Source organism: Triticum aestivum, chromosome 6B (genome assembly GCF_018294505.1).
Source record: "Triticum aestivum cultivar Chinese Spring chromosome 6B, IWGSC CS RefSeq v2.1, whole genome shotgun sequence".
NCBI lineage: Eukaryota > Viridiplantae > Streptophyta > Magnoliopsida > Poales > Poaceae > Triticum > Triticum aestivum.
In genome coordinates this window covers 327,446,258-327,469,525 of record NC_057810.1, presented here as the reverse complement: position 1 = coordinate 327,469,525, position 23,268 = coordinate 327,446,258, and the positions used below count along the sequence as shown (strand labels likewise).

The 23,268-nt window shown below is 47.3% G+C and overlaps 1 protein-coding gene and 1 long non-coding RNA gene across 14 annotated transcripts in view; both read right to left on the bottom strand.

Annotated features, from left to right (window-relative positions):
• Positions 1–1,280: 1,280 nt before the first annotated feature.
• Positions 1,281–23,268, bottom strand: part of LOC123137089 (probable serine/threonine-protein kinase SIS8) — a 57,781-nt gene continuing 35,793 nt past the window's right edge. For 6 of the 13 annotated variants that reach the window (XM_044556663.1, XM_044556673.1, XM_044556662.1 and 3 more), the window contains 7 exons: positions 20,905–21,001; positions 20,417–20,717; positions 20,019–20,240; positions 19,688–19,844; positions 19,294–19,582; positions 19,141–19,213; positions 1,881–2,847 (listed from right to left, as the gene is read on the bottom strand). In XM_044556663.1, coding sequence (XP_044412598.1) covers positions 2,759–2,847; positions 19,141–19,213; positions 19,294–19,582; positions 19,688–19,844; positions 20,019–20,240; positions 20,417–20,717; positions 20,905–21,001 — 1,228 coding nt within the window. In that variant the 3' untranslated portion in view covers positions 1,881–2,758. Of the gene's footprint in view, positions 1,523–1,880; positions 2,910–2,958; positions 3,135–19,140; positions 19,214–19,293; positions 19,583–19,687; positions 19,845–20,018; positions 20,241–20,416; positions 20,718–20,904; positions 21,002–23,268 lie in introns of those variants that run through there. The other 7 variants (XM_044556672.1, XM_044556670.1, XR_006467731.1 and 4 more) reach the window with 7 other exon arrangements.
• On the bottom strand, positions 17,167–19,134 carry LOC123137090 (uncharacterized). The gene is made up of 2 exons (XR_006467732.1): positions 18,279–19,134; positions 17,167–18,186 (listed from the first exon to the last, which is right to left on the bottom strand). It is a non-coding gene; the product is annotated as an uncharacterized lncRNA (long non-coding RNA).

Here is a 23,268-nt window from a genome sequence, read left to right as displayed (position 1 = left end):
CTATCATGAACCCACTGTTGTCGTGCCCTTCACCCACATTATAATAGCACGGACCTGTTATGAACTTATGATGCATGGACAGAGGCAGCGTGTCTAGGTGTGGTCAACCTGAGTGGGTGTTCTGTTGACTAACGATTTTGTTTGTGGATTTTATCACTGAATTGATGTCCAGCATACAATTGATAGGGTAAGCGACGTAGAGGTGTTCCTCACAACGACGAGGTCTTCTGGGGGCCGGCTGCCGGCCTCCCCGGTGCAGGCGCCGCCGCCATGGAAGCAGAGCGCCTCATGGAGGATGCCACTGTGCCGACGTTGGCCCTGGGCCCCTGGCCACTATCGGTGATTACCTTCCAGTCGCGCAAAATTTGATTGACTGCAATTTTTCCCTAGGTGTTATCTTTTCAGTTTTTATGTGGACCAAGATTTAACCAAACTTAGATTACTGATGTATTACACTCATTACATCACGTGTTCGGTTTAACTATATCAAATAAATATTACTGGGATCTTTTATAGAAGTCTCAACTTTACATGTATTTGTTGTTTTCCTTTTATTTGATTATTATGGAAAAAATAGTGGTATAAGAATTACAACTTTGTCATTCTAAATTCTGAAAAATATGGTCCTATAGTAATGAGATCTCCTTGCCATTGTTAATTTGAATCTAGCTTGCAGCGTTCTAATCTGACATATGTATAATTAAATCTTCCTATCCTCCATCGGTTCATTCTTTTCGTATTCAGTCAGATTTCAAATTTTCAATAGCTTCCTTTTTCTGTTGCAGATTAAGCAGGAAGAACCCATTCTCGCAAAGAATACTGTGTACTCTGGATTGTCTGGTAATAATCCATTGTAATGGATCTTTGTGCACATATTGTACTATTGTGCAATGTAGTGGCACAACTAAGTTGCTCCCAAGGTATGATTTTGTTCTTCATGGTTTTTCACTAACAAAAATTCAAGAGCAATATGATCTTCAAATTTCTTCAATTAATTTAAAAGTAAGGCATATGTTGTCAGCAAGCACTTCAATTATCACATGATATTTCAATTCACTTTGCATCAATTGAGAAGCATAAGTCCCGCTGCAATGCGCGGGGTACCATCTAGTTCTCCCAGTTCCCCACCCAGATAAATCTAAACTGTAACAATACATAATAACACATAATAGCTATGTCAAACTTATATTAGACAAATGGTACATCCCATAAGCATTTCCATGACATGAACAAAGAAATACACGACTATAATGGAAATTGCTTAATCCAGGACAATGGTGTAATATTCAGGATGCTATGAAAAGTTCTTATTAGTATACTGAAGTTTAATAATTTACATCTCAAAGATGTCAAAATGGTGAAAAAGGGGAAAAGAAATGATGTATAAACCGAACCAATGTGTTGCCTCTAGCCGCTATACATACCAGCGCTAAAATAGCTCAACATAAGGTGTACTCGCAATCAAGCAAACGGGTCAGGATCTCCTGGCAGCTTGGTCGCTTCTCCGGTTCTGTCCAGCAATCTACCAAACAAAATTGCAACATGCTTCACACGGTCAACATCAAGTTCTTGACCGGAGCTTAGGTATCACTGAATTTTATATGTTTGCATATATTTCAAAAATAAGCAGATTTGGCAAATAGATGTATGCAAGTTGCCAACACATACCATTTGAATAATAGCACAGCAACTATTTTGTGTAACTAGGATTCCACCGCGGGACAAGTATAACTATATCTACAATTGTACGTAGTGCACCAGTATGGACCAATAACAGCCACTGGAATTTCAATCAGACGGTTCACAGTTGGGAGCAACTGGAACAGTTGGATCTATGTATTGTCAGGCTCTAACTAACTGACGAACACAAACACATGGAATTTCAGAGGAATTCTTGCTTGATTTCAGAGGAAACTCGCTAGGGTTCTTACAAGAAGAGGAAAGTAGGCCAACCACTCCAGTGGCGGCTCGGGTTACAACCCAGTTTACATTCGATGCCTCTCCCGATGGGATCTGAGGTCTTTATAAAGAGGAAAAGTTTACTGAAGGTAAAAGCAGCCTGACAGCGACATGAACAGGTACAGTAAGTGTGCACGCTACAGTGATTGGATCATAGCCGACGGATGGAGATCGGACGATGCTCAGATGACGGCTTAAGTAACTGTGTACCGCTTCATGACTACACTCCATCCACGCGATGAGGATATGACGGTCTACGGCTGTTGTCGGACGATGAACAGGTACAGGAGATTCAGAGAGCAGAGGAGGGCCTGACAATACCCCCGTGTGAAGATCAGACTTGTCCTCAAGGCTGGAAATCTGGGAAGATTTTCTGGATAAATGCAGAATCGTCCCAGCTAGCTTCTTCTACAGGTAAATTGAGCCATTTCACCAACCATCTGACCACAGGAATGGAGATATCACCTTGAGGTCGAGGAATTAATTTTCTGTCTAGGATAGCTTCAGGTTGGAGTAGTATCTGCCCTTGTTCAGTCACCGATGGCAGGTGGGGGTGGGAATGACATGTGTACCAATGTGTTGCTTGAGCTGACTCACATGGAATGTGTTATGAAGCTTGCACCCTTCAGGCAGAACTGATAAGCATGATTACCCACTCTTTTGAGAATTCTGAAAGGCCCATAGTACTTGGGAGTGTAGTTTCAAATGTCTATGGATACTGAGAGAGGTATGTCTGTATGGGCGGATCTTGAGATACACCATATCACCTTCCTGGAAGATCCTTTCTTTTCTCTTTTTGTCAACAAAGTGTTTCATTCTTTCTTGTGCTTTCTGCAAATTTTGCTTGGTGAGCTAGGTCCTTGTTGAGCAGCAAGTCAGGTGAGTCCACTACACAGAAAATCAGGCAGACTCGATTCAGCAACCATGGGGGGTGGGAAACCATATAGAACCTGAAAAGGAGTCATTTTCAGAGAGGTGTGGAAAGTGGTTTTATACTACCATTCAGCTAGTGCCAGCCAGGAGTGCCACTTAGTAGGCTGTTGGAAAGCCATGCACCGAGGTAATTTTCCAAGCATTGGTTAACCCTTTCTGTCTGCCCATCAGACTGGGGATGGTATGAAGTACTCATGTGAAGCTTGATGCCCAGTGTTTTGAAAAGTTTCTGCCAGGGGTTACTGGTGAAAATTGTCCCTGTCAGTTACAATAACACTGGGGAGGCCATGGAGTTTGAATATGTGGTCTGAAAACTGTCTGGCAACGAGTAAATTGCAGAAAACAACCAGTTTGAAAGTTAGGTTTGTGAAAAACACTACAATACATTTTTTTTTGCAGAAAACACCATGTCTTCAGTAATCTTTTTGCAAATAACACTGATCGGCGGATTTGGCTCCACTGAGCACGCTTATGACAGTTGGGGCCCTTTTTTGCCTACATGGCGTAACATTTCGTGCCAGATCACTTCTATTCTGAATTTACAAAGTAGCCCTTAGTTTTTACATAGAAACCCCTGAATCAAAAAGAAAACATGCAATTAGCTCGCTCCCTTCAATCCCCATCTCTCCCGCCAGATCCTCCGCCCGGCGCCGACACACAGGAGGCTGGGCAGCCGCTCCCTCGCCTAAGACACCGCATCTTCCTCTCTCCTTCTCTGTCCTCGGTGGCCGCGGAGCGCAGCCTCCTCTCTCCATCTCCCTCCTCGGAGCGCGGCGGCCGCGGGCAGAGCAGGGTGGCGGCGGCGCGGCTGGCAGGCGGCGGGCGCGGGCGGAGCAGGGCGGCAGCGGCGCGGCTGGCAAAGCGGCGGCAAGCGCGGGCGGAGTAGGGCGGCGGTGGCACGGCTGGCATAGCGACGGGCGCGGCTGGGCAAAGGCGGGAGCGCTGCAGGGCAGGGAGGTGAGCACGGCGGCGGCTGGCGCATGGTGGTGACCGGCGCCATCGAGGCCGAGGAAGGCGGCGGCCGGCATGCAGTTCGCCGGCTTTGTCTTCTCCCTGGCAGCCCTCACCCAGAGGAGGGAGGTGGAGGCGCTGGGAGGAGGGTTGAGAGAGAGAGAGAGAGGAGGGCAGACGAGGTCGAGGGTTGGAGCTCCGGCGGGCTGCTATGTGCGACGGCGCGCGGGATGGGGAGCTTCTCTCCTCTGGCGGCTGACTGTGATGGCAAGACAGGGCAAGGGCCTGGGCAGCACAGGGGGAAAACTTGCGGGTGTTTTCGCTTTTTTACCCGTCTAGCGTTGTCTTTGGTAAAAATGTTATGCCATGTTAGCGAAAAATGGGACCCATCTGTCATAACCTCACTTAACAGAGCAAGATCCGTCGATCGGTGGTTTTTGCAAAAAGATTACCCAAGACGTGGTTTTCTGCAAAAAAAATGTAACGTAGTGTTTTCTGCAAACCTAGCCTTCAAAGTGGTGGTTTCCTGCAATTTACTCGTCTGGCAACAGATTGAACAGTGATAGGGTGCTTCATAGAGAGGAAATGGGCATAGGTGAACCTGTCAACAACCACCTGTATAAGGTTTTTGTTTTCAAACATTGGCAGACCTTCCACAAAGTCCATGCTTATGTGGCACCAGGCAAAGTCAGGAATTGGCAAGGGCTGTAAAAGGCCAGAATATGGGGTATTTTCAGATTTATTGAGCTGGCAAACAGGGCATGCTTTAACATATACAATCACATCTTGTTGCAGGCCAGACCAGTGACATAGCAAGTGTATTCTCTGGTAAGTTGCTCTTTCTCCCGAGTGTCCTCCAAGTTCAGACTTATGGAATGTCTAGATTAAATCCTATCTGAGGGAAAGTGTTGTTGCCAATCACAATTTCGTTCTTAAATCTGAGGATGCCATGTTGGAATGTGTAATTAGGATGAGCTTGGGGATCAAGTGCCAGCTCAGTAATGATGGCCTTGTACTTGGGGTCCACGGAATAAGATTTGACAACTTCAGTGATCCACAAGGGAACAACAGAACTAGCAGCTAAAGAGCTCAAGCAGTGTCTCACTCTAGAGAGTGCATCAGCTGCTCTGTTTTCTCTTCCCTTGTACTCAATTGTGTAGTTGTAGCCCAGGAGTTTGACCAGTAACTTGTGTTGGATGCCTTGTGTAAGTTTCTGCTCATGGATTTATTTGAGACTCTGTTGGTCTGTTCTGATGATCAGGTAAGAGCTGGCAAAATAATGTTTCCATTCTTTTAAAGCTTCCATAATTGCCATAGTTTCCTTGTAATAAGTGCTCATGGTCTGGGCTTTAGGGCCAAGAGATTTGCTCATATAAGCAATGGGCCTTCCTTCCTGCATGAGGACAGCACCTAAACCATAGCCACTAGCATCTGCTTCCAAGATGAAAGGCTTGGAAAAGTTAGGGAGGGCCAAGACAGGGGCATCTGTGAGTCTAAGTTTAAGGTCCTGGAATGCTTGTTCTTGAGTGGTAGACCAGTGAAAGTTGCCCTTTGTTAGAGCATCAAAGAGAGGCCTGCCCACAACTCCATAACCCTGTATAAACCTCCTGTACTAGCCTGCAAGCCCTAAAAATCCCCTGAGTTCAGTGATGTTGGTAGGAGCAGGCCAGTTAGTGACGGCCTCAATCTTAGCAGGATCTGTTGCTAAACCTTCAGCAGTGATGATGTTGCTAAACCTTCATCAATAAGGACTGGAACTGTGTTGGATGATGTGTCTCAGCATCATGTTGCTGATAATTTCTTCCAGGGCATCTTTTTGGTGGTGTGGAAGTCTGTAAGCTCTTTGGTTGATGATTTTAGCATATGGGGTCAGGGGAATGGCATGATCGCAGAATCTAGCAGGAGGTAGTGTTGTTGGCTCTTGAAATAAGTCCCCATTTTCATTCAATATGTCCTGTATGGCACGAGGGCAGCTGGTAGGTAGTTCTTTGCTTTTTTCCAGGACGGGGGAAACCAGCAGGAGTAGTCCACAATCAGGTTGACCTACTAGTCTTGTGAAATTGAGAACTTCAGGTACTTGTGCAGCAGTTGGTTTGTTTCATCATGGAATAAAACCTGAGCTCCATTAGTATCAGTGATCTTCATTGTCATGAGAATGAAGTTCATCTCTACAGGACTCTATTTCTTGAGCCAATCAGTGCCAAGTATAATGTCACAGCCTTTTAGTTGCAGAATCCTAAAATCACCAGTGAAATCATTTCCCTGGATGGAGTAGGAGCAGGACTTGCACATAAATTGTGTCCACAAAGTTCCACCATTTGCAACTTGTACTTTCAATCTCTTAGTTGCTACAGTAGGGACAGATATTTTGTCAGAAAGAGCAGGAGACATGAAAGTGGATGTACTTCCACTGTCATTGAAGGCTGTTGCACTGGCAGATGATCCTATCTGCAGATTCACAATGAAGGTATTGCTAGTAGCAGCAATTCCCATAAGAGTATGCATGGATATTTTCAGTTCTTCTTCTCCTTGCAAGGCTTGGAATTCAGCCAGATCTTCATCACTTTCAATGATGCAAACAATCTCAGGTGGTTCCTCAGTTTGTGCTTGGATCTGATTTTTCTGGCTGAGTTTACAAACTTGTCTATGTCCAGGTACCCAGGGTTCTTTGCACCTGAAGCAAATTCCCTTCTGTCTTGCTTGTTGGATGAGGGCCTGGTTGGACGGCAAGTTTAGTTGTGGAACTGTGGGTGTCTTGGTTAAATCAAAGTTCACTTGTCTTCTGACAGAGAAGGGGGTAAAGACAGGCTTCTTTACAGTAGATGCTTGCTCAAATCTTCTTGCCATCCACATGGCATCTTGCAAATCTTTTGGTTTGTTGCACTGCAAGTGGGCTTGGATATAATCAGATAAGCCAGCTATGAAACTATTTGTGTAGTAATCATCTGGAAGGCTGGGGTTATCTCTTCTCATTAGGTTCAAGGACCTCTCAAACTGTTTGATGTACTGTCCCACAGTTCCAGTTTGGGACACGGCATGAAATTGTTTAACGTTGTCACAAATTGAACTTTCTGCAAATCTATCTCCTATGTATCTGACTTTCTGTTACAAGTTGAGATGGAATAAACGGGCCCTTCCCCGACCCTCGCGTCGCCCGAGCCGGGCGACTCGGGGGGACCCTGCTCGCCGGGCGACTCGGGGGGACCCTGCTCGCCGGCGGCCCGCCCCCACCTCCCTCCCACCCCGCGCTGCCGTCGCTGGAGGGCCGGCCGGCGAAGCCGCGCCGGGCCCTGGGATGGCGGCGGCGGGGCTGTTTCTCTTCCCCACGCCCCCTGCCCTCCCTCCTCCACTCCGCCCCCTCCCCCAGATCCTCCACTCCTCCATTCCGCCCCCACCCCCAGATCCGGACCCTGGCGGCGCCGGCGGCCTCCACCGGCGGCAGGGGCGGCTTCCTCCGGCGCGCTGACTGCTTGGTCGCCTCCCCCGGCTGTGATTCCTCTGCTGCGGTCCGCCCCAGATGGGATTTGGGGCCACCCCGGCCGGTCACGGTGCTCCACGTCCGTCCTTCGTGATGGCCTGGCGCGCTCAACTCGCTGCGGCTCCCCACCCCCGCTCCCCCGACCCTCCCCATCCCCTAGTTAGGCTTCGGGTCGACTTCTTCGGGAGACGGCCATGGAGGTGGGAGGTGCTTGGTTGTGCCCGGCGGCGTCTGCTCCCTGTAGCGCGCCGGGAAGTTTCGCTGCCCGTGAGTCCTCTTCACCACCACCCACCCACCCCCGGCAAGGGCGGCTTCGGCCCGGCGACCATGGACCTGCGCCCTCCTGTGTTCGTGGCCGGCCGGCGTGGCTTCGGATCCAACGAGCCTTGGAAGCTGAGCTCTTTCCGGCCTCTTCGGTTTGTTGACTCCCTGGCATCTCCGCACCACCATCACCCTGCTGGTGCCCTTGGTTGGCTGTCCATCCCGGCGCATCGTCGATTCCGTCACGCTTCGAGAGTCGCGTCCTCTTCCAGCTCTTTGAGCAAGACGACGTCTCTGCTGCTCTGGTTCCGGTGGCCTGGATCTGCGCTCCCTTCAAGATTTTGGCTCACCCGGGTCTCTGGCCACCGTCACATCCCCGTCGTCTTCATTCCGCTCAGCCACACAACCTTGCCCCCCTCCGAGGCCCGCGCGTCCGGCGGCGCCCGGTGCCTTCTTCGGCATCCGGCGTGGCTCCCCTTCCTGCAGTCGCAGCTCCGGCCTATGCTAAACTTCCGCTTCTCCGGTTCGTGCTCCGATGGCTTGGGATTGCTCGGATTTTGGCCGAGGAGAAATCCCTGCATTCTATGCTGGCAGCGGCGACACCCGCGGGTGTCGTTCCCTTCTTGGAAACCATAGGTCCGGGTTTCCGGATCAGACGACGACGACGTCTTGATGTCGTTCTCTTTCGTGAAGGCGTTGTCTTGTTTGCTCGTGGTGTCCTCGGTGTTGGATTTGGAGATGTTGGTCGTCAAGTTGTCGGTGGGACTGCTTCTCTGGTTGGCGAGTTTAGCTGTGTTATCTTTTTTTGGGTCGAGCATCTCATGTCTTTTTATTTCCGGCACCATGTTCACGCCTCTTGCGTTCGTGTCATTATGTTGTACCACCTCTTGTATTCATTCTAACTTCTTCTATCAATGAAATGATAGACAAGCTTTGCGTATTTGCGAAAAAAAAAAATCTCCTATGTATCTGCAGTCTGCCAGGGCAGGGTAGAAGCATGAAAACCAGTGCCTCTCCACCATTGAACTGCAGTGCCCTGGAGGTATGACACAGCAAGTTCAGTCCACTGTTCCAGGGGTGTTCGAGAAGTGTCAAAGTACTGCTCCAAAGTCTGAATCCAATGTTCAGTGTCCTCTCCAGAGAACTCAGGATATGTAATTTTGCAGGTTTGACACTGACAAACCCTCTCCTAGTATCATGTGGGCTTCTGCTTCTGTTCCTTGCTTGTTTGTGACCCTGTTCTCCATCATCTTCATCAGTTAAGTACAGAGGAGAGTCTGGTTTGTAAGGTTGCACAGTATTGTTGATGCGGAGCATCCCACGTTCATCCCTATGTACACTCCGACCACTCTCCAAGTCCCAAGAGGACATATGACGAGACCTCGACCATACGCCATTGGGCACAAGGTGAACTCCCTCCTCTTCGAACCGTCACTTTCCACATGTGAGACATGGCTACTACCTCATGCATGGACCTTGCATACACTCAGGTACAACCGAGACAACCATGGAGGATCCAAGGACCAAGGCCAAGCATGGAAGAGGAGAAGGAAGAAGAAGCAGGGACGAGCTTCTGGAAAGCCCGGAACTTCCGGCCTCAGCCCGGAACTTCCGGCCTGCCCGGAACCTCCGGCCCCCGGAGTCCAGACCAGCCCCGAGCACGCCAACTCTCTGGATAGCCCGGAACCCGGCCGGAACCTGCCCGGAACTTCCGGAGCCCGGAACTTCCGGCCCCGCCCGGAACTTCCGGCCTGCCTGCGTGCAAAGACTCGGGCTGAAGCCCATGTACCCCCTTTCCCACTTACCCCTTCGTGGCTTACACTATAAATAGACCACCCCCTCCTCCTAGTTAGAGTTAGCGTTGATTTAGCTCAAGTTAGAGATAGAGCTTCGCTCATCCATCGGATCTCCTCGTGAGAGAGCGCGGCCTCTTCGGAGAAGATCCTAATCGGATTCAAGACCCCCTCGTGGGAAGATCCCCTTGTGGATTCAAGACCTCCTCACGGAGAAGATCGGTTACCTTTGTATCCTTACCTTTGTTGACTTTGGATCTCGTGTATCTCTTTGTGTTCTTTGATCTAGCACTTGTGTGACCGATTCCTTGTTGATTGAGTGTTTTCCCTCGTTCCTCCCCGTGATTTCCTCGTGTTTTTCCGCTCGTTCTTCGTGTCTCCCCGTAGGATCCACTCCAAACGTGAAAGATCGGCACCTAGGGTTCCACCCTACATCATCTTGGTATCATGAGCCACGTTGATCACGCTTTTGGAGCCCCTACCCCTCTTTTTCTAGCTTGATTTTGTTGATTTCGTCCTAAATCCGAAAATCCCCACCAAAAATAGCCCCAAAATTTTTTGTGATTTGTTGGTTTTGATGATGTTTTGTTGATTTTGGTCCATGGATTCGCTGTGTTATGAGTGGATCTAGCATTCCCCTTCTTTTCCCCCATTTCCATCCACAAAATCTCCCCAATTTTGACCTTGGAATTCGAGTTTTTCCGCCCCCATTCTCAGATCTGGAATTTAGGATTCGTCCCGGACGAAATTCCACGACCCCCGGAACTTCCGTCCCCCGAAACTTCCGTCCTTACCCGGAACTTCCGGGCTAAACAGAGAGTTTACCCAAAGTCCCCGGCACTTTTTCCGCGACCCCCGGAATTTCCGGCCACCCCCGGAACTTCCGGAGCCCGGAACTTCCGGCCCTAGGCCCGGAACTTCCGGCCTAACCAGAGACATTGCACAGAATTTCAGCATCAGCCTCTTTCACCTTTTTCATCATAACTTTTCGCTCCGAACTCCGATTTGAGTGTTCTTTGGCTCGTTTTGAAGCTATCAACGTGCCCGAGGTCCTCACATTGGTTTCACCACCATTTGACTCCATCAAATTTTTGAAACTTTGGCATCTTTGCCTAGGCCTTCCACCATAACATCCGCATTGCCACCACCGACTTCCGCAACCTAACCCATTATGATCCCCATAGCATTTGAGGTTGTTTGAGTAGTGACTTGAGTCTCCTAAGGTGTTTAGGCTACTTAGGGACGGTTGCTTCTTCCTCAACCACCACCATAACTTCCGCATAGGCTTGCCCACCATACACTTCCGCCACCCCCAACTTAACCCAATAGTTGTTTGAGCTTCTTTGAGTTGTGGCTTGTGTCTCCTAAGGTGTTTCGGCTATTGAGGGACGGCAACTTCAACTCCGACACGTGTATAGCCCATCATCCCACTTCCGTTTTGCCAAGTGCAAAGCACCACCGCATTCCCGCTACCACCATTTTGACATTTGACGTTTGAGATTTTGAGTTTGCGGTTTTTCCGTTTCCTAAGGTGTTTCGGCTACTTAGGGACGAGACTCCATCATCTTGGTTTCTACATCAAGAACACCGCCACTCATCATCGCCGGACGGTAACCTCCATATCATCTTGGTATTGTGGTATCCCTCCTTTGTATATTCCCCTTGCCATTGCATTGTTAACCCCTAGCCCATTTTGCGTTACTTGCCTATCGAGACTAGCCATTTGAGTATTGCCGGCAACGTTACTTGTGCACATTAGTGATCATACTTCCCATAGCATACATACCATATCATCGTGGTGCATATCTTGGTATCATATCGTGTGTCACAAGTTTGTTCCCGCATATACACAATTGCTATCTTGGTTTGTGCATTGTGCAAAAGTCGCCATAAAAAAAAGAGAGAATAAAGCTTTTAAGCAAAGAAAAAGAGAGAGCAAAGAAGCTTGTAAGCAAATGCCATAGCATCATACCACATTGCATATAAGATTGTCATATACGATCATCTTGGATCATCTTGAGAGAAACACCGGGAACTATACATACATAGCATACTTGGGATAGAAGTTTATCCATTTTGCATCTTATAGGTTGTGCACAAGTGTCGTATCCGCCTATTGAGCAATCGTGCTAGCGTCTCTCTTGAGTTGTGCAACACGAGCGTTTTCCGTGGATTCCACATTTTGTGCTCATTCCTTGGTTGCACGACCCCATTTATCTATCCGTGTGTGTGTTTCCGTGTGCCATTCTTTGCTATTGGTCCATTTGCTTCACTTGCGAATTTGTGAATCTCTTTCAACATTATTGACTCTTGCTAACATTTTGCATTAAATTTTTGTGCCACTATCCTCACCGAGCTCCACCATAAGCTTTACTTGTGTAGGTGTGAGAACCGACAAGAATTGGTACCAAAAGTGCTATTTCATTGTCCGCATTTGAGTGAACTTGATTCATTGTCAACATCGGTCAAGGTACATTGGTATAAGTTCTTCTCTTTCTCCCACTCATATTTGCTCGAGTCTTGTGATGGATAGGCAAGGCATTTCCTCTCCGGTCTACGACAACAACGACGGCGTGAACAACTACATCACCAAAGCGTCTATCTTCGATCTACAACGACAAGTGCAAGGCGCACAATCAAGATTGCGAGAGCGCATCGAGAACATCTCCATCGACATTCGTCACTCCGAAGCAAGGAGAAGGGACTACATTGATAAGAAGCTTGCCGCACATAAAGAGGAGCAAGATGCAAGGATGGAGGAGATTCAGACCTTGCTCAAATCTACTTCCCCTTCATCATCTTCAAGACGGCGACATTCAAGCCACAAGTCTTCGGAGCGCGAAAAAGATGCAAGAGCAAGTCGTCCAAGTCCACATCTACATGGCGACCACCATCACGTTTGTGATCAACATCGTCATGAAGGGCAAGTCACCTTCAAGCATCATGTGCACGACGACGACGACGAACGACATCTACTACGAGCTCAAGCACGACAACGACATCATCATCATGAAGATGCTCCACAAGCGCAAATGCACAAGTCCCAACAAGCCCTACTTCACGCCAAGTCCAAGCTTCATAAGCACAAGAGAAGACCGGGAGATGACCACCACCAAGACGGCGCTACGGCTACATCAACCACTTCGGCATCTTCGCCAAGTGCTATCAAGGCATCTTCGCCTTTGGACGTACGGCATCTTCGCCTACTCCCCACGTGTACGCCTACATCGACTTCATCAAGTCCAAGGCAACCACCTACAAGCGAGGGCGACACTTCCATCTTCGGAAGCCCCCCAAGGAAGATGGCCGAGCATGGGAAATTCCCTTCGGTCATGGAGACGAGCTATGAGATGCCACATCATATGGGCCTCCAACACCAAGACGGTGACAAGACGGTCGAGCAAGGGCCATCCCCTTCGACCACGGCGACAAGCGCGAACCTCTTCAACAACATGAAGACAGCGCCCATATTGGACTCATACTCCAAGTCAAGCTACGAGACCGCACATGGAGACATTTGCACCAACATCCCTCAGACACCCACATATGAAGAGATGCCCCAAGTGCCATGTGAGGAGAGCCACCACCACATGAGTGACATGAGTGACTCCACCATACGTGACATTGAGAGCATTTCCTATGAGAGGATGAGTGTGACCACCACTAGCCCCACACATGAGAGCATGCCACACATCCTATGTGACGCTGAGCGCCATTTGAGTGACTCCACCAACCATATGAGTGAGAGCATCCTTGAGGGAGTGTGTGAGCCACAACACTTAGAGAGTGAGGTAGTTGACACGGCGTGTGAGGCCACTATGATTTCTAATGACTTAACCTCTACTCCGAGTGTGTTTTCTTCTTTGGTGCAAGGTCTCCTACATGACGACACGCCTATCCTCGACGAGTCCATCCCTCCAATGGAGACACCGATGGCCATGGTGGACGATGATGCACCCCCACATGGTTCCATCAAGATAAAGATGACAACGAGACGATCTTCAACACCTACCTACAACACATGAGCGACGCTCCAACGGTAACATAGGTGATGGTGCTTCTCTCGTCCCACTAGTGGACTCTCTTGACATCAATTGCTCCCATGATGTTGACCCACCTATTACCATGCTTCATGCTAGTGAAACTTCTTCATGCCTTGACTTACCTATTTATGATGAATATGATGATGAGCATGTTGAGTTGCCTAGTTGTGATGCTATTCTTCATAGGATATCATGTGAAAATTCTATTGGTCACTTCATGTTTGACAATCCATTGAACTTGTCATATGCTATGAGTGAGATCTTCCATATTGCATCATTTCAATCTCAACATAGTAACTATGCATGCCCCATTAAAATCAATCCCATTTGCACTTATGGCATAGATGACGAGATGATGGTCATTGGCTTTTGTTTTTCATGTGATGATATTGCCATGCTTCCTTTACATGATGTGTGCAATTCATCCACTATGCCATGCCATGATCACATTGAACCAAATATGCATTGTTTTGGATGTTGTCAATATTCTGCACGTGATGTTTCTACTCTTGCTCATGAGGAGACCCCCATAGTTTCCTCATACATATTAGGAGATCTTGATGCATTTCATACTTTGCATGATTCTTATAATAGTGTACACCATATGCATTCCATGAATAACAATGCTCTAGATATTTCTCATGATGCATTACATAATTTGAGTCTCCATTATGCTATACATAATAACAAACCTATCATGATGGATGACATGTTTCTATATCACGCATCTCATTTATTTGAGCATTGGCTATTTTGTGCTAACCGACACATGCATGTGCGCATCATGATGGATGATGTGTACATATACCATGCACACACAATTTTTCCTTTGTCTTTGTTTTGTGTAGGTACTTATGAATACTCGTCAACCTCTCAATCCCAAGAGTTGACGAAACGAGCTCTTGAGAGCAACGATGACTTGGGATTCCGTGGACTATCCTTACCACCGTTCCCATCGCGCAAGGACTACGCGCATCTCTTTTACTTGTCTCTCACAAGGCTATGGGCTATTTACCTCTTGTCACCTTATGCTCATTTTACCGTGTTCACTTTGCATGATATGCTTGCTTCTATGCCTTTGCCATGCAATTGTGACCCTTGCTTGCATCTACCCATGATTCACCATTATGCTACTCCTATGTGTATTTGCATGCTTGGTGAAGATCCTTGTTGCTATTGCCATGTTTATCATGTGCCCCATGCTATTGATGCTACTTTGCTCATATCTTGCCCTTATGCTTGTGAAATGTCATGTGCATTTTGTATGCCCACTATTTGCACACATGACATGCTTGACTTGATCGCTATGATTGCTTGCTATTTTGCATCACCCATGTTCCACTATTACTCGCTTTCTTGGGTTGATGACATATTTGTTCATGCCTCTAACTTGATTTATCTTGATCATTGTCTCTTGTCTCCATTACTTGCATCTCTCATATCACCTTGTGTTGAGTGCCAACTTGCTATGCTTATTGATCATGGAGACTTGGACATATTACTTGTGATGCATGCTTGCTTACTTGAGCCTATTGTCTTTGGTTGTAGTTGCATCATATGCTTTCATACCATACCACACCTTGTTCTTTCTTATGATAAGAATGATGAAAACACTTGTTGGGTATCTCGCCCCTCGAATGATAGGTCTTGCATTTGCACTAACCTCATTTGTTTTTCCGAGTGTTTGTCATGTTCTTTCATTTTGAAGGATTCACAAGGCGGTACCATAAAAAGACATTTTGGTTATGTGAAGGCATACAAGATGCACAACTCCATCATCCTTGAGAAACTCCTAAAGGTGACCTCCTTCCCTTTGAGCCATCCTCAAGTACGCATATTGGACGGGTCATTCTTTCATTGTTGTTTCCTTCTTGTTGTCTACATGATACATCTATTGGATGGAGGACCGGCATTGGAGATGGACCCTATGGACCTTCAAGTTGAGGAGTGCTCGGACTTAGTGAATTCACCAACGGACCACCATTGCTACCACGACATTGAGTCATGGTACAACAACTCCCATAACAAGTTTGCACTTTATACATGGATTGACTTGCATTATGATTGCCTTGGTGCATCTTGTATTTCTATGTCATCCATGATATATGAGCTTGTTCACTTCCTTAGCAAATTTGTTATGATCTTCCTTGATGGCATATTCATACATCATGATCATATTGCCCACCATCAATTGCATGATAACATATACATATTGAGCATCCATTGCTATGTTCATGCTTTTGATGCACCATCCCATTATGACATCATTTTGCACCGTGGTTGCATTGCTCATACTCATAACACAATTGTGTGCACGATGATTGCATTTGTTCCCATGAATGCTTTGCATACCATTCTAGATCATCTTGATAAGCTTCATGCGCTTTGTCACGCACTATCCCTTCGCATGGACTCACGCTTAATTGATGGACATTTTGTGTACGCTAACCATTATATTTTCGAGTGTCGCTTGTGTTTGCTCATTTTGCATGTACCACATACCGGAGACACCTTGGAGTACTTGGATTGCGCAATGCCTTCACCTACGTCCAACTACAAGTCCGTCCATGACACTCGTTTCCATGGTGATGAGGATCACGATTCGAGGTCGGATCTTTCCCAAGGGGGGGGGGGAGATGATGCGGAGCATCCCACGTTCATCCCCATGTACACTCCGACCACTCTCCAAGCCCCAAGAGGACATATGACGAGACCTCGACCATACGCCATTGGGCACAAGGTGAACTCCCTCCTCTTCGAACCGTCACTTTCCACATGTGAGACATGGCTACTACCTCATGCATGGACCTTGCATACACTCAGGTACAACCGAGACAACCATGGAGGATCCAAGGACCAAGGCCAAGCATGGAAGAGGAGAAGGGAGAAGAAGCAGGGACGAGCTTCTGGAAAGCCCGGAACTTCCGGCCTCAGCCCGGAACTTCCGCCCCCGGACCTTCCGGCCTGCCCGGAACCTCCGGCCCCCGGAGTCCAGACCAGCCCCGAGCGCGCCAACTCTCTGGATAGCCCGGAACCCGGCCGAAACCTGCCCGGAACTTCCAGAGCCCGGAACTTCCGGCCCCGCCCGAAACTTCCGGCCTGCCTGCGTGCAAAGACTCAGGCCGAAGCCCATGTACCCCCTTTCCCACTTACCCCTTCGTGGCTTAGACTATAAATAGACCACCCCCTCCTCCTAGTTAGAGTTAGCGTTGATTTAGCTCAAGTTAGAGATAGAGCTTCGCTCATCCATCGGATCTCCTCCTCGTGAGAGACCGCGGCCTCTTCGGAGAAGATCCTATCGGATTCAAGACCCCCTCGTGGGAAGATCCCCTTGTGGATTCAAGACCTCCTCACGGAGAAGATCGGTTACCTTTGTATCCTTACCTTTGTTGACTTTGGATCTCGTGTATCTCTTTGTGTTCTTTGATCTAGCACTTGTGTGACCGATTCCTTGTTGGTTGAGTGTTTTCCCTCGTTCCTCCCCGTGATTTCCTCGTGTTCTTCCGCTCGTTCTTCGTGTCTCCCCGTAGGATCCACTCCAAACGTGAAAGATCGGCACCTAGGGTTCCGCCCTACATCAATTGTGCTGTTGTTGCTGTCCATAATTGGGGTATGGGTGTCTGGCAGCCAGCTCGGCTGAATTTTCCTTGGTGGTGGGATCAGGCACAACAGTGGTCACCAGGCCATGGACTTTAGGTGCTGCTTGGTCGATGCTGCCTTGTCCAGGTGTAATCCCCGCATCTTTGTGGACTGGTAGGTTTTCAGGAGGACCCGGAGGGCCTTCAGTCAGTAGGCGTTTGCCCAGATTCGGTTGGTTTGAGAAGAAACCATCCAAACTCGACTAAACTTTGGAAAAACTGCTTTGCAAAACAGCAAAATTTTGATTGACCGAGTGGGTGAACTCGATGAATTCTTGGCGATCTGCAGCTCGCTGTTGTTGGAGTGTTTGCACATCTAACTGGAGGGACTTGAGCTCGAGGAGATCCGTGTCCGCAGAGTTAGAGTTGAGAGCCATGATTCCGTCAGGGTTTATGAAAGCAGGAAGCTTTCGCACCGAACAGAATAAAGAACACAAACAGGGGGGGCGAGGGAGGGATTTTACAACCACAAGCGGCAACCGGACCTGCGCTTCCTGTTTCTTCCACCGTCGAACACCGCCGCCTGTGCCCACCGCCAATAATGCACCGGAGAGGATGGGTGTGTGAGATTTTACCGCTGCAAAGAAGTTCTGAAGCAACCACTACCCAAACCAGGCCTGCACTCGAGCAATCTACCGCCGCCTGCGCCACCCGTTGCCGCGCCGCCACCGGGATCTAGGAATGGAGCAAGCTCCTAAACTCCCCCAAATCCACTACGCCGCCGAGAACCGTATGCTCTGATTACCAATTGTTAAGCTCTAACTAACTGACGAACACAAACACATGGAATTTCAGAGGAATTCTTGCTTGATTTCAGAGGAAACTCATTAGGGTTCTTACAAGAAAAGGAAAGTAGGCCAACCACTCCAGTGGCGGCCAGGGTTACAACCCAGTTTACATTCGATGCCTCTCCCGATGGGATCTGAGGTCTTTATAAAGAGGAAAAGTTCACTGAAGATAAAAGCAGCCTGACAGCGACATGAACAGGTACAGTAAGTGCGTGCGCTACAGTGATTTGATCATAGCCGGCAGATGGAGATCGGACGATGCTCAGACGACGGCTTAAGTGACTCTGCGTACCCCTTTGTGACTACACTCCAGCCATGCGATGAGGATCTGAAGGTCTACGGCTGTTGTCGGACAATGAACAAGTACATGAGATTCAGAGAGCATAGGAGGGCCTGACATGTATCTGAAATACAGGGATTCGCAAGTGACATACACAATATATCTTAAGGCTATGGATGAACCTGGAACCCATCAATAGAGAATCTGCCGCCTGCAGCCTGTAGCTTTCTCCAAATGCTGCTCCTCTCTTGATCTTCGCACGTATCATGTAGTAGTTTCAAGAATGAGTACTAGATCTTTGTTTGTATATGTCTTTATTTCTCCATATCATATTTTTTGCTTTTAGAAGATTACCAATTTTAAGTTGTATTGTACCCTTCATACGGAGCCTTGGCGCGGTGGTAAAGCTGCTGCCTTGTGACCATGAGGTCACGCGTTCAAGTCCTGGAAACAGCCTCTTGCAGAAATGTAGGGAAAGGCTGCGTACAATAGACCCAAAGTGGTCGGACCCTTCCCCGTACCCTGCGCAAGCGGGAGCTACATGCACTGGGCTGCCATTTATTGTACCCTTCATAGATATTTAACGTGCTTTTGCACATACTAATTACCAGTATATTCTAGAGCTGGAAGTATGGGACGAGCCCTATGAGGTTTAATCTGTCTCTTCTATAGCTTTTAAGGAAATGGCTTTTGTCCATTTATAGAGAAGAATTGCTGTAGCCAAATGTTGGTCGACTACAAGTGTGGTGTTGTAACCTTCCTGAAGGCACCGCCTTGGAGCCCACGGTTCGTCGTATGCGGCTTCATCTCTTCGCGGTGGCGTGTTCGCGGTTGAAGCCCCCGGTTGCTCTTGTAGTGCTAGGGGTGGTGCCGTTGCGCTCAGCGCCTATGTATCCTGCCTTGGGGGTGTGTGTGTGTTGTGCTGGCGTGCGTTTGTACCGGGTTGTTGTTGATCGTTGCTTTATATATAATAAAGCGGGGCGAAAGCCTTTTTTCGTAAATAAACTTAAATATACCTGCTATCAAGTTACCCAGAGGTCCATCTGGTATTTCCAATCTTGCCCCTTCGTTCGCAACAGAGTAAACAACCTAAAATTACACAACACTTTGTGTGAGTTGATTTACATCTGGTGACGAGGTGCACGGGATATACAAAGTATGTTGGTTACCTGAACTGGCGGCTTTCCTGCCCAGGGCCTACTCAGAGTGCAAAGCTCCCACATGATAACTCCAAGGCTAAAGATATCACACTTTTCTGTAAATGGTTCGTTACGAATAAGCTCAGGAGCCATCCACTCTGGAGTGCCTGCAGATGAGTTGTCACTCATTGCAGAATTCGACAATAACCGAGAGAGCCCAAAATCACATAACTTGACTGTCCAGTGCTTGTTAACAAGGCAATTCGCACTCTTTAGATCACGATGAACTATCTTCAGACGGTGCATACACATAAGACCCCTTGTACAAACAAATAATCAGATGAAGAATTTACAGTACTAGAAGGAGATGTATCAGGTACTCCAGAAAACCAAATGCTAGCGATAAACAAGTGTATCTGCTCACCTACAGATATCACGGAGCATTTTTAGCCTCCTTCGCCAACTGATCTTACTTTTCTGGCCACTTGTGTGAATCAAATAGTACAAGGAACCCATTTCCATATATTCAGTGACTAGGGATAAGTGAGGAGACTTCATACATGCACCAAGGAACAATATGACTGCAGTCCAGCACAACATAATCATTGTCAGAAGACCTTGAATTACATCAGGTCTTGCATGAATAGAAAATAACACTTTCAAACAGTCAGACCAGTAAGATCAGCACAGAAAATGAAACCAAAACTGCAAACAAACAAATTGAAACTGCTATAAGGTGATTGTACAGGAAATACCATTGGGATGTCGGAGACGGCTGAAAATAAGAAAAAGGAAATAATAAGAGAACAGAACTGCTAGAATAACAGAAATTGCAGCAAAGCTATATGAAAACCTAAGTATAGAGATCTCATTGCAGAAATCTTCCATATTCTCCATTGTTAAATCTTGCTCCAGAAATACTTTTATAGCTACATCTGTTCCATTCCAGATACCACGGAAAACTTCCCCAAAAAAACCTAAAAGGATAAACATGAGCATTAGCTTTAAATAATAGAAACGGCTCTAGAGAAATTCAGTTTCAAGAACATCTATTACATTCAAAACATCCCGTTTGTCTAGCAAGTTCATAAAAGTTACTCGAATATAGCCTGATTTCTAGAATATAGCCCGATGGATGAGACATAGTACTTGCCTATTCCAACACGAGTGCCAACAGCAATCTCTGAGAACCCAATATGCCATTCTTCAAAAGGCAATAATGGCTTGTTCAGAAATGGTGAAGATTGCAATGCTTTATTCCAAGTGGACATCAGATCTTCTGCTGTAAGGAAGTCAGCTGGCTCTCTAAGATTAGAACCATGGTTACCTAACCGATGCGGTGATGAAGGTAATGACAATGCCTTCTGAGTAATAATGTGCCTTCTTGAACCCTCCTGAACATTTGGTTCTCTTACTGACACCTCATCATCGTTGAGGTCACCTACTGATTCCTCCTATATATAACAAGGATCCAATTGCAATTGTCAACCACCAAACTTAGTAATTTAGAGCCGCTCCGACAAACTATCAAGTGTACTACAGAGTGAAAAGAGAACATGTTCTTGAAAAGAAGCAGATTGTGCTGAGATCACTGAAATTTTAGTAAAAGATGAGTCAACAATTAAAAGAACAAAAGCATACTTTTCTCTGTGAATCATTTGAATGTCCTGGACTACCATCATTATGTGCCCTTGAATGGCGATTTTTCCTCATGCTTTCACTCATTTCTTTAACTGCCCTGAAGACAAGCAAAACAATATATTATGTCAACCCAGAGATCAAAATTCTGAAAAGATGAAGTTGCGTAGAAATCCTTAAATTTGCAAGAGTGCAAATAAGTTCAGGAACTTCAACACTACACAGCACAAGCAAACCCTACTAAAAAGTTGGCTAACAAAGGTTTGGTGTGGTCATATTGGCAAAGTAATACACTAGACATAGCATGAACAAAGGAAGCATAGGCGTGCCTAAAATTTGGCAATCATCCATTGAGAACCAAATTGTTGCTCATGGTCAAAAGACGGTATTGTGGATTTGGGCACGAACCAAATATATCAACCTAAAACTAAACTTGCATCAGTCATTCAAATAGGTTCAACTGTTGCTTTGCATGCCTGACTAAGAATCTACACACCAGCCATGTCATTCTCCTCCTCTTTTTCCCTCTTCCTCTCCTAACTGGTCTTCTCTGCCTTAGATGTTTTTATTAGTTGCATACACTTTTCATGTATTATCCCGCTGTGTAAGCATCACCCAAGGGCTGATAAAGCTGACAAAGGTGACCCACATCTTGAAGACCGTACAGAAACCCACAGCCTCAGAATAAAACTGAGGCAAGACACCAGCACAGAGGACAGCCACATACCATGCATCATCATCAAACCACTAAGTATAGTATAGGCGTCAGCTCATCATGATTAAGAGTAGAGCCACATCTTGAAGGCCGTAGAGAAACCCACAACATCAGAATAAAACCGAGGCAAGACACCAGCGCAGAGGACAGCCACAGACCGTGCAGCATCATCAAACCACTAAGTATAGTGTAGGCGTCAGCTCATCATGATAAGAGTAGAGCCACCTGGTAGTCAGACACCTTCTAATCATAGGCAGCAACCATAGCATCATCAGCAACATTGGAAGCCTCACAGCTGCTGGATCAGCACCTGGGACAAGAACCGGTGGTGAAGACTCCACATAGGCAACATGGCACAGCGGACAAGAGATCTTGCTACAGATGACACCCCAAAGACAAAGGCCGGTCCTCCACGAAATCCCTTTACCAGGCCATTGCCCCCTCCCCTGCCCCAGCGGCCCTTGAGATGATCTGGGCTATCCGTGTGCCCCTCAAGATCAGGATCTTCATGTGGCAATGGATCCGCGGCCAGCTTCCCTCCAGCGTGGAGGTGTTAAAACGGCATGGCCTGGGCGATGGGATTTGCCCCCTATGTGGGACAGAGGAAACCTCGAATCACATCTTCTTCTCGTGCGTCTCCGCCCAGTTCCTCTGGGGCTGCCTCCGTGAGGTTGTCAGCGGCAGTCGGTGTAACACCAACTTCCCTGACCTCCTCACCGAGGTCCAGGCTTCCACCCCGTCGAGCCGCCACTTAGGTGGCTGCTCATTGCGGTCCTTGCTTGGACGCTTTGGACCGTGCGTAATAAGCTTGTCATCCAGCGAGTCCCTCTTCGACGTGCCACTGACGTTGTATTCAAAATGTGTGGTTATTTGCAGCTCTGGCGGCCGCTTAGCCGTCACCAGGACCGGGACGCCATCAACACCATCATTGCCGACCTCCGCGCGATGGCTCTCCGCTTGGCGCCGCCGCTTCCTCCTCCACCACCTGAGCCGGATTAGCTTCTTAGCTGCTGTTGCGGTTTATCCGCCTTTGTTTTCTTTTTCAGGACTTGTTGAGCTGTGCCCTCAGCAGAACCCTCTTGTACTCTATGTTGTGCGACTTTCTGTGTGTGTGTGTGGGTGAACTTATGTGTTACTTTGTGGCTGTGGTGGTTTGCTTTATTTATAAAGCGGGGCGAAAGCCTTTTTCGGCAAAGACCACAAATGTAAATACACATGTCAGTGACAAAGTCGGTGTAACACCGTCAAACATCACTAGGGAGCCAGTGCCAGTCCTGACATATTGGGCGCCCGGGGCAAAGACAATAAGGCGGGCCTTTTTTACAAGAACTCTTAATATATTTTCCATTTGTATGGTTGTCGTGAACTTTAAAAAGCATAATATAACAAACAAAAATTAATAATAGGTAAACCCGGTACTCAGAGTTTTGACAATCTCTCTCCTTCAAAGTAAGAGCCATAATTTTTTAAATATAGACTCAAGCAGCGGACGGGGACGAGGAGCACTCGGGTCTGCACCCCTCTGAAATCTGCACGTCCATTATTGTCTCGGGATGAATACAGTTAATGAAGTTTACTTTTGCCTCCAACCAATACGAGAAGTATACAACGTAGTAAGAACAATGAATCACATTTATTTCGGCCCCACAACT